General features: G+C 43.0%; 1 protein-coding gene across 3 annotated transcripts in view; it reads left to right on the top strand.

Moving 5' to 3' along the window:
• The window catches only part of kiaa1549l (KIAA1549 like), a 234,768-nt gene that overhangs the window by 155,008 nt on the left and 67,604 nt on the right, over positions 1–12,156 (top strand). For all 3 annotated transcript variants that reach the window (XM_008106762.3, XM_062967756.1, XM_008106755.3), the window contains exons 14-15: positions 2,674–2,852; positions 10,737–10,954. In XM_008106762.3, the coding sequence (XP_008104969.2) occupies positions 2,674–2,852; positions 10,737–10,954 (397 nt within the window). The remainder of the gene's footprint in view (positions 1–2,673; positions 2,853–10,736; positions 10,955–12,156) is intronic.

Raw genomic sequence — 12,156 nt, 5'->3', positions numbered from 1 at the left:
AGAGGGTACCATATGAGAATTTTCAACACCTTAGAAAACTGACTTGAGTGAGGCATTCCTTCACATAATGTACGCATTAGTTCTTTTTGTCCCACTCTAAACGTCTCTAAATACTAGAGGAAAAATGGCATAGTTGTCCACACTTTCTTTCCAATTACACTTTATTCTCTTTGTGTGTGGTAATCTCTTTACTGGGGCATACTAGATGCTTTTTTTGAGATGTGTGAGTATGAAGTAATAGTAAATCGCATGGTTGCTTGTTTCTTGTCTATTTTATTTCACCCTCCTTCTTTCTTCTTGTTGAATATGTCATTTAGCACTCATAGCTTCTAGAAGAGCATCTTAAAGCATGTTGAAATTATGTTGGGTTATTCAGGAGTCCCAACCTTTTCTGGCCATAGACACTGCTGTCCCTGTGATGAATAGAAGGAGCTGTGAATCTGGCTGACCAGGTCTATGCCCTCTTGTCCTGATCAGCCACAGCACCTGTGGGGTTTGCTATTTTTGTACCATATTTGCCGGTGTGTGTTGAAATGTCTTCTTAAACACTATATTACTGCCATGCCTCCTACCTGCAGAGTAATGGAAGAGGAAAGGGACAAACATAGGATAGAATTGGATTTCTCTAAACAATTTCATTTGGGAAAACCTCTTTGTAGGCCCTTTCTCAACTACCTTACCTTTTTCCTTTCTGCACTATACCAATCCACTCTCACTTGTTTTTTCCAAATAATAATAATAATAATAATAATAATAATAATAATAATAATAATAATAATAATATACATCACACAGTCCTAGACACTTGGGAAGTGTTCGACTTGTGATTTTGTGAGACGAAATCCAGCATATCTATCTTGTTTGCTGTGTCATACAACGTCGTTGTGTCAATAATAATAATAATAATAATAATAATAATAATACTTTATTTGTGTTCTGCTCTATCTCCTCAAGGGGACTCAGGGCAGATTCCAACAAACAAAAAACATAGAAGTAAACTTTTGATGCCGCACCACAAGCGCAAACATGAATACATTAACAGCCAACCCAATCCCAAAACAAACCAATTATTAAATAAAAGCTAAAATTATATGAACAGTTACACTAAATATTGTATATAGTAATTTATCACTTATTTTCCCCTCCCCCTTTTACCTCATGTCAGCTTTGGTGAGTGTAATGGAGTGAAGAAACAGATTATCCAAAATATTTTGGGCTAGCTTTAGTTTCTTGGAACACCCCTCTCTCAAGACTATCGTGGGGTTTGTCTATTATTGTGTGGCTTCAAGTCTTTTCCAACTTATGGCAACACTAAGGCAACCATGGAGTTCTTGGCAAGATTTGTTCAGAGGAGGCATGCCTTTGCTTTCCTTCGAATGTGACTTGCCCAAGGTCACCTACCAGGTTTCCATGGCTAAGCAGGGTTTCCAAGCCCAGTCTCCCACCATCCTAGTCCAACACTCAGACTACTAGATAGCACTAGCTCTGCCTATCATAAAAATAGCAATTTCTCTGAAGGCAAATGTAGGAACTTGAAAAAATGTAACTTGGTCAAAGAATCTAAAAAACAGAAACAAAGGTGAGACCCAAACCTCCAAAACAACTGTTTTGAATAGCTAGTTTTCTATCCCGGAAGCTATTCCATGAGAGGGTTGTTGTATGTTTTCTGGGCTGTATGGACATGTTCCAGAAGTATTCTCTCCTGATGTTTCGCCCACATCTATGGCTGGCATCCTCAGAGGTTGTGAGGTATACCTCTGAGGATGCCTGCCATAGATGTGGGCGAAATGTCAGAAGAGAATACTTCTGGAACATGTCCATACAGCCCAGAAAAATACAACAACCTTGTGATTCTGGCCATGAAAGCCTTTGACAACACATTATTCCATGAGAGGCAGTCTGATGAAATTCAAGGTTAATATACTGAGCTCAAGACAGAGGTGTAGTCTGAGTCTCACATAACAAAGTAATCTTTTAATGAAAGACACACTGGAGCAAAATGTGTGCATTACCCGAAAATCGTACAAAAATCCCAGGCAAAACACATGCTGCTTGAAAAATTTTCACCAAATCCAGACTGAACACAGAATCTTTGTTGACACTCAGAAGTAGGGAAAGCATCCAAAAAGAGCTATTTTGTTTTTTTTTTAACAAACCAAAATGGCAGAGGTAATTGTGCACTATGCAAACAAAAAGTACCAGTCTGCAGGCACCGAATATTTTTATTTTTGAAGAGTGTCTTTGTGGGACTTTATAGCATTCTAGTTTCACAGTTATTTAAAAAACAAACCAAACCAAATTTTAACGATCAACAGAGACAGGAAACTTGGCATGTTCCAAGGGAGATGTTTGAATAGACAGAATGGCATGTTGTGGACCTGAGGTTATTTCATGGAGCAGACTTAAAAGTCGACACTACCCCTGCCTGATTTTTGAAATATTATTGCCTGATGAATAGAGCTGTGTTTTGGACACTTTGATGCCTTTTTAGTTGACCCAATATATATATTAATCACAATATGTATTTTGGAGTTTATCTTACGGTCAACACACTTGTCCCTGTATTAATAAAGAGAAAGTATCAATTACACAAATTCATTTTTATTTTTCCACTCACTGTCAAAAAGTTAAAATGCCAAAAACATATGCTAATTCAATCCTAATATATTTTAGTGCCCATTAGTGATGAAGAGGAGGGAGTCATGCTCTTTGATAATGTTGCAAAGTCTGCCATTGATCCCTTCGACACATCATCTGGATCTGTACAACTGATTGCCATAAAGCCAGTAGCATTGCCTTCTGTACATCCAGTTTCAGACAGGAATCAGGAAACTGCTGTCCTTAATGGGGAGGTAAGTGACAAATTTTTGTGTGATATTCGCGTTTTGTTAGATTTTTAGAATAAATGCTCAGCAGAGGGGAATATGGGGTGGCTGGTTATCAGGATAGCTGATAGGAAAGGCTAAGATCAATTAGGAGCTGAACCACTTGCTGATGTCTGGCATAAAATATGAAAGGTTGTCTTTGGACTAGATCTAGTTACAGGCCATGTCTCTCTCAATACCTCCATTTTTTTTTTAAAAAAAATACTTTTTATTAAAAGTTTTTAGGGAGACCAAAATCCTACAGATATACCAAAAGCAAAAAAGGAAGGGATAGAGGATAAAAATAGAAAAAAGACATTTAAAGATAAAGCATAAAAGAGAAAGATTGAAAACTAAACAAAAAAATCGTCGTTTCTTTCAACAGTATATAATATTCAGGATCCTTGCAGACAGACCCTATATCCCAGGATTTTATCTCAGGTTTTCTGTTTACCCCAGATTATCTGGCAGTGTGGACTCATATAATTCAGTTTAAAGCAGAAAACCTGGGATCAGATCCTGGGATATAGGACATGTCTGGAAGGGCCCTCAGATTCTTTCAGGATCTTTTCCTAAGAACAGGAAATACTTGCAATGTGTGACTCATCTGTATGGAAAATTAGCACAGTGATTCTGTAAGTTCAAGACTATGACATTAGAACAATAGATTTACAAGGGGCGCTTCGAGCCACCAAGTCCAAGCTGCTGCTCAGTGCTAGAGCATCCTCTGCTGATGTGATGTCTCATGGGCCTTGTAGTCCCGTTCCTAGTGCTATTGTGGCAGATGAGGAGGAAAACATGGGATTTCCACCGGTTCAGCTTGAATCGGAGCCTCGCCACCTGGAAGATGTTTGTCCTCAGGAAGTTAACCAAACAAGCCTTGGACAGAATTCTCCCCCGTTTTCCCGAAAGGACAATTATAATAGAGATAGAGGAGTCAGGGAGGCTAATCGCCGGAGCCTCAGAATCGCTGCCAGACAATTAGCTGATTAGGTCTGCTTCCCTTGGGAAATTCTAAGGAGTCATGCATCTGGACAGAGTTGGGTTTCGCTTCTTGTTCTCCAGGGAAAGTGTTCTGTTGGCGGGAAAACAAGACCCTATATAGGGGTTTTGCCGCAAGGTGAACCTTGCGGAGTCAATTGTTCAGCTTGAGGAGAGAGATCGTGTGTGGACTTCGTACCCCAGTTCCTTGTTTCCCGGATCAAGTTTCCAGCCTTGCCTTGTTTCACAGATCAAGTTTCCAGCCTTGCCTTGTTTCACGGACTTCTCTGGACTCAGTTCATGTTTCATGTTTGCCTTGTTTCAAGTTTTGATCTAGCCAAGAATCAAGTCTATTTTCCAGCCTTGTTGTCAAGCTACTTTGGACTTTAAAGACCCTGTCATTTCCCCACACTTTGCTTGGCAAAGTGTGTGTTTCGGTCAAGTGGATTAAAACTTTGAACTCTAATATCTTATATTGGACAATACATTTCTGGACTATATTTGACCTCATCTGAAAGGTCTGCTTCTGAACTTTATTCTTCACTTGTTTTTATTGACTATATAATTCTTTAATAAAGATATTAGATAGATTCTGGTCTCTGCGCATGGTTATTGGTGCTCTGCAGCCTGGATCCTGACAGTTTGACTCCGCCACCTTAAGCACCAATTAAGCTAAGGCCAGAATGTCTACAGGAACCGGAGCGGAGGCTCAACCGGCCAGTTACACCATTTCCCAAGAAGAATTCAATAGAATCTGTGATACCCTCCGAACGCAGGAGGGTGAAATACTGGGCTTGAAGGAACGCGGTGTGCGTTTCCCTGCCCTAGCGCTACCAACCAAGTTTTCTGGAGAAGCCTCCAAGGTTCATGTTTTCCGTCGCCAATGCCAGGCGTACTTAGAAGCCCGCCAAGCTGAATTTCCTCAAGAAGATGTCAAAGTGGCGTGGATCTACAGCCTCCTAGATGGGCCTGCGGCCAATTGGGCGACGGCGCTGTTTGATGCAGGTTCCACGCACCTAAGCTCTGCGCAAAATTTCTTGAATCACCTTAGAAAGACCTGGGGGATCGAAGACGACGAGGAGGCGGCCGGCCATAAACTCCGGTGTCTCTTCCAAGGGGACAGGCCGTTGTCCCGGTACATAGCCGAGTTCCGGGTGCTGGCTCAGAGCACCGGCTGGAACGATGTAGCCCTTAGAGGACAGTTTTGTGAGGGCCTCAACTTCGAGATGCAGGAAGAGATCTCTAAGGTGGATCCTCCAGGGACTCTTGAGAGACTCATCAACCAGTGTTTACGAGCCGAAGCCCTAATAGCCAACAAAAAACAGTGGCTCCGAGGCCAGAGTGGAAGAGCCGGAGTGAAACCCCCCGCTTCTGCCAATGTTCAACCACGTCCAGTATGGAGATCCCCACCGCCAGCCCCAACCCCCATGGGAAGCGAGGAGGAACCGATGCAGGTGGGCAATGTGCGCCCCAGACTAGATGTTGCCGAAAAGGCCCGCCGCCAACGTTTGAATCTGTGTTGGTACTGCGGGAACGGGGGCCACTTTGCCAGAGAATGTCCAGCCAAAAGAAAGCCCGCCGCCCGCCTGGCGGCGGCGTCCTCCGCGGAGACGGAGACGGCCGAGGCGGCTGGAGCAAAGCCGGCGGGGGAAGCCAGCGACCGGGCGTAGAGAGGCTCGCCAACCCGGTCAAAAACCCCACTCAAGAGCCGCAAACCGGGGTCCTATTCCTCCTGGTGGTCACGCTGTGGTCAGTGAAAAAAGGACCCGTCATGATCCATGCCATGATAGACTCAGGGGCAACAAACAACTTCATCGATAGAGAGTATGCCGACTCTCTAGGATTACAATATCATGATTTCAAGAATGCCCGGGTGGTGCAGGCCATAGATGGCCGTCCCCTAAAGACAGGTCCAGTAAGCCAATGGACTGAACCCACCAGGATGTGGATAAGGGAACACATGGAAGAAATTTCCTTCTTCGTTACCGAGGTTCCCCACTTCCCTGTGATTTTGGGGATGCCATGGATGACACTCCATGACCCAAACATCTCCTGGTCCAACGGAGAACTACAGTTTGCCTCAAGATATTGCCAAAACCATTGTCTAGTAGCCAAGGTCTGTCATGCCATGGACGCTGAGCCCATTATCACCTTGCCCAAGAAATATTCAGACTTTTGGGATGTTTTCAATGAAAAGGAAACCGAGAAACTACCCCCACATAGACCCTACGACTGTGCCATTGACTTGGTGGAGGGGGCCCCGATTCCGCGAGGACACCTCTACTCCCTGACTGAACCAGAGCAAGAAGCTCTCAGGGAGTTTATAGAGTCAAACCTTCGCAAGGGGTTCATCAGACCCTCTCAATCCCCAGCTGCTTCCCCAGTGATGTTTGTGAAAAAGAAGTCAGGGGACCTACGCTTGGTTGTGGACTATAGAGCATTGAACAATATCACGAAACGGAATCGCTACCCCCTGCCTTTGATCTCAGACCTATTAGACCGGCTCTGAGGGGCCAAGGTTTACACCAAGCTGGATCTCCGGGGGGCTTACAATCTAGTTCGCATCAGAGAAGGGGACGAATGGAAAACCGCCTTCCAGACCGAATTCGGATTATTTGAGTCCCTAGTCATGAATTACGGATTATCCGGAGCTCCCGCAACGTTCCAGCATTTTGTCAACGATATCTTCCAGGATTATCTAGATCGGTTCTTGATCATATATTTGGACAATTTTTTGGTGTTTTCTAGATCACAATCGGAACACGAGCAACACGTCAGAATGGTGCTACAACGATTGCGGGATCATGGACTATATGCCAAGTTAGAAAAATGCGCCTTTGATCTACAAGAGGTAGACTTCCTGGGATACCGCGTCTCGCCACTAGGGCTCTCCATGGACCCGGCAAAGGTTTCAGCAGTATTGGAATGGCGGGCGCCAACCAACAAGAAGGAAGTGCAACGCTTCTTGGGGTTCGCAAACTACTACCGCAAATTCATCCCAGACTTTGCCCGCTGGTCTGACCCAATCACCAGCTGCATCCGTGGAAAACAGCCTTTCTGCTGGACGGAGCAAGCAGAGAAAGGGTTCCAGCAACTAAAGAAGTTATTCACGACCCAGCCAATTCTACAGCACCCTGATCCTAAAACCCCTTTTGTTGTGCAGGCGGACGCCTCTGATGTAGCAATTGGGGCTATACTCATGCAACCAGTGGGAGAACATCTTCATCCTTGTGCCTATTACTCCCGTCAACTAACAGCCCCAGAGAGAAATTACACTATTTGGGAGAAAGAACTTTTGGCCATAAAGGCAGCCTTTGAAAATTGGAGACATTGGTTAGAAGGGGCCAAATTTCCCATTGAGGTTCATACTGATCATCGAAATTTGGAACACCTAAGGACCGCACGAAAGCTAAATCAAAGGCAGCAGCGTTGGGCTTTATTCTTTGAACGTTTTGACTTCCAGATCCATTATGTAACCCCGGCTCAGACCAAGCAGGCAGATGCCCTATCACGGAAACCAGAGTATGCTGCAGGACGCAGAGAGACCTCCGAATCTCGATTGCTGCAGCCCGAAAACTTTGCCACGCTCACAGTGGGAAACACCAAATCCACTTCAATTGAACCAACTCCCTCTAACCCAGAACCCCTTTGCGCTCAAGAAATTAGAGCCAGTCAACAGGCAGATGCCTGGGCTCAAGAACAGATTCGCCAAGGACTACGTTTCCCTTTCTCACTTAAGGATGGGCTACTATGCTACAGGAATCATGTTTACATCCCTCCAGGTCCAGGCAGAGAAAAGGCACTTCATCTGTGTCATGACTGCAAGCCAGCAGGGCATTTTGGACTTTTTAAAACCATGCACTTGATCCTACGAGATTTCTGGTGGCCCAAGATCCGCAAGGATGTGGAGAAATATGTCAATACCTGCCCAGTATGTCAGCGTTCCAAGACAAGAAGGGAGAAGCCGTCAGGACTACTGCATCCCCTTCCTACTCCATCTCGCCCGTGGGAGATAATTTCCGCGGATTTTATCACTGACCTACCACCCTCCCTTGGATTTACCACGATCCTAGTGGTGGTGGACCTTTTTACCAAGTTGGCCCATTTCTTTCCCTGCGATGGTCTCCCCACGGCCAAAGAGACTGCAGATTTATTCCTTCAGCATATTTTCCGGCTACATGGATTGCCCAAGAGTTTAGTCACTGACCGTGGATCTCAATTCACCTCTCGTTTCTGGAAAGCACTACAGAAACTATTGGGCATAGACTCTCGTTTATCTTCAGCTCACCATCCCCAAACGGATGGGCAAACTGAGCGCACCAATGCCACTTTGGAACAATACCTTCGCTGTTATGTAAACTATCAACAGGACAATTGGGCTTCCCTATTACCTCTATCGGAGTTTGCTTACAACAATGGTGTCCAGGCTTCAACTAAAGAAACCCCGTTCTTTGCGAACTACGGCTTCCATCCGCATTTCTTCCCTTCTGTCATTGAAACTTCAGAAGTCCCTGCAGCGGAGGACTGGCTGCAAGAACTCACAGTGGTGCAACAACTCTTGCACCAACAACTGGATCAAGCCAAGGAGGACTATAAACGCCACGCTGACGGCCATCGCCAGCCAGGCCCTGAAATCAAGGTAGGAGATCGGGTTCTGTTGTCCACTCGCTTTTTGCCCTCCCACCGTCCTTGCCGAAAGTTAGATGCCCGCTTCATTGGTCCCTACCCAGTGGTGGCGCAACTTAACCCCGTGACTTTCAAACTTCAACTTCCGCGCTCCATGCACATTCATCCGGTGTTTCATCGTACCCTGCTCCTTCCGGCGGATGGGGTACGCCCCGATGTGGACCGGCCGGCCCCCGCCCCTGTTTTAGTAGACGGGGAGGAGGAATTCGAGGTTCAGGACATTTTGGATTCTCGCTTTCATCGCCGCCGCCTTCAGTATCTCATTGACTGGGTGGGTTTTGGGCCCGAAGAACGCTCTTGGGAAGACGCTTCCACGGTCCATGCCCCCGACTTAGTTCGCAGCTTCCATCAGGCCTACCCTGCCAAGCCGCGGCCCCGCGACTCGAGGAGAGGGGCCATGTTGGAGAGGGGCCTTGAGGAGGGGGATAGTGTGATGTCTCATGGGCCTTGTAGTCCCGTTCCTAGTGCTATTGTGGCAGATGAGGAGGAAAACATGGGATTTCCACCGGTTCAGCTTGAATCGGAGCCTCGCCACCTGGAAGATGTTTGATCTAGCCAAGAATCAAGTCTATTTTCCAGCCTTGTTGTCAAGCTATTTTGGACTTTAAAGACCCTGTCATTTCCCCACACTTTGCTTGGCAAAGTGTGTGTTTCGGTCAAGTGGATTAAAACTTTGAACTCTAATATCTTATATTGGACAATACATTTCTGGACTATATTTGACCTCATCTGAAAGGTCTGCTTCTGAACTTTATTCTTCACTTGTTTTTATTGACTTTATATATTTCTTTAATAAAGATATTAGATAGATTCTGGTCTCTGCGCATGGTTATTGGTGCTCTGCAGCCTGGATCCTGACAGCTGATAACTGTCCAGCCTCCTTTTGAAGACAGGTCATTCAATTACCGAACTGCTGTCACTGTCAAGAAATTCCTTCTAATGTTCAATCTAAATCAACCACCTAAAACTGAAAACCGTTAGACCTAGTTCTACCCTCTTAGACAGTACAAAACAAGCAGTCTTTATGGTAGCCTTTGAGGTATTCATTGAGTGCAATTTTGTCACCTCAAACAGAACAATCTACTAAACACTCCTCATTTATTTTGTTGTCCATGACTCCTATCATTTTTGTTGCCCTTCTCTGAAATTGCCCCATTTTGACTTTATCCTTGTGCAAATGAAGTGCCCAGAACTGAAAACAGTTCTGGGCACTTCGTGAGTCTGACTAGTGCAGAATACAGTGTCATGCTTACTTTGCTTTATTTGTAATCTGCTTCTATTAACACAGTCTCAGATAGCATGTCTTCACATTATAATAAACAGTAATCCCAAGTAGTATTGCTGAGCCATGTGTTTGTTTTTTGTGACCTAAATATAGAATTTTGCATTTGTTACTATTAAATTTCATTTTATTAATTTTCTGTTCAGATTTCTATTTTATCAAGGTGCTTTTGAACATTGCGCCTATCTTCCAAGATGATAGCTATCCTTCCCAGTTTTGTATAATCTGCAAATTTGATAATGATTCCTTCACTCTATCATCTAAATAATTTATTAAAATATTGAAGAGCTTTGGCTCCAGGACAAAGCCCTGTGGTCTCCACTTGAGACTTCCTTCAATTTGAATCTGCTGATGACAACATTTTGAGCATGGTTTTCCAACTGATTATAAATGCATCTGGTGGTGTTTCTATGTATTTCATATTTAGACAGTTAACTAATCAAAATATCAATTATATTTTGGTGGGTATGTTATGAGTAAATTACTAACAAGACTTGCAGAAGTGATCTGGAAGTTGAATATGAAAATGCCATAAATTCATTTGTTCTTTTTGTGTATGTATTGTGATTTGCATGGTTTTGGTTTTGGCATAGGCAATTCAGAGTTGCATTCTGTTTTAATTACCATTATTCTCTCTGTTTGGATCTATCTATATCAATATCTACCAAATCTGCCATCAATGAAATTAAACCATATATTCTGAGATGAAGCACTGAAACTTTTTATGTATTTTAATAATCCATTTGAAAGCTATAAAAACAAACTTGTAAGAAGTCCCCAATAACTTTTTCACAGCAAGAGAATAAACTCAAGGGTTATATTTATCATTTCAAGAGTTTAATTGCCTGTGGGAAATTGTAGTATGACTTGGTACTTTTTATAATTAATTTTTTATTTTTTGGGATTCCCCCACCTTTTGCCAGATTAACAAAGCGTTGAAGCAGAAGTCGGATATAGAGCATTATCGCAACAAACTGCGTCTGAAAGCCAAGCGGAAAGGCTATTATGATTTCCCAGCAGTTGATAACAATAAAGGTTTGGCAGACAGAAAGAAGATATATGAAAAAGCACAAAATGAAATAGATCACATTTTGGATCCTGATACAGATGGATCCTCTCCATTTATAGAGCCCAAAAACAGGTGGGTAGTTCTGTATATTTTAATTGCATCCTGTCCCACCAGTTCTTGTCTCTTTCAGAAAGAAATCCAGTAATGAGAAAAATGAATGCCTAAGTGTCTTATCGAAGAATACAAGTTTATTTGCATTCAATAATGTTTTCACTGTATGCCATATTTTATCAATTCACTGAATTTTCACTTCCTCAAGATGACTCTGTTTTATTCATGTCGGTTTAAATCTGTAACATGATGATGGTTTTAAAAAAAATGGGAATCTAGTATGGCCAGGGGGATAATATTCTTTCTGTGTTTGCTTTGATTAGAATTAGAAAGCACTGTTATCTCTCAATATCAAGAAGGGAGAGTTTGTGTGCCCAAAGGGGACTTAAAAAATCACATAAAAAAACCCCAAAAAACAAAAAACTACACACACACACACACACACACACACACACACACACACACACACAAAGCAATTATAAGTTTGCCAGTCTGTGAAGACAGATATATTAGTTTCCTTGAAAACAGCAGGAAGGTAAATGATGTCTTATGATGCCCATTTCAGTATTATAAAATAAATAGAATCTAGGGAGTTGCTTGAAGGCTCCATGTGAACCTGGAGAGAACTGTGGATTTGTTGCATTTAGGAATGTAGAAAAAAAATAACTGGTGTACCTTTCTAATCAGTTTGTCTTTGAAGAAACACAATACTCCCACCTCTTCCCCAGTCTGTCCTATAACAACATATTGAGATTAGCTTCTACGTTGTCTGGGAGTACTCATTTTAAAATCTTTCTTTTTGTGCAGAAACATGCATTTTATTTAACCGAAATCTTAATTCCTTCCCTAACAAATATTGATAATTAGTAACTTGTTCATGGGTATGCAATTAGAATAGTTTTGAAAAAGACTGTATTTACTCATAAACAGGGCTTTGTGTCCATTTCCCCTTGAGAATACATGCTGTCACTATTCACATCAAAATAAAAGATTGCCTTCAAGAGGTAATCTTCAACAGATCATAGGATTCCTGATGGGATATAAGAGAAGAAGTGTTATTATGAGGTAGGACTGAAACATTAGCACTACAGTGTCCTCCCAGGTGTAGCATAGAGACAGGATGAGCCCTGAAACAGACAGGAAGGCAAAGAGACAACAAACAATAACTTTGGCCAGAGAATCCACCAGGACTCAATACTGCTTTTAATCTAATTTACAGCATT

The sequence above is a fragment of the Anolis carolinensis genome, chromosome 1, assembly GCF_035594765.1.
Source record: "Anolis carolinensis isolate JA03-04 chromosome 1, rAnoCar3.1.pri, whole genome shotgun sequence".
In the NCBI taxonomy this organism is placed as follows: Eukaryota; Metazoa; Chordata; class Lepidosauria; order Squamata; family Dactyloidae; genus Anolis; species Anolis carolinensis.
This window is presented reverse-complemented; position numbering and strand designations above follow the sequence as displayed.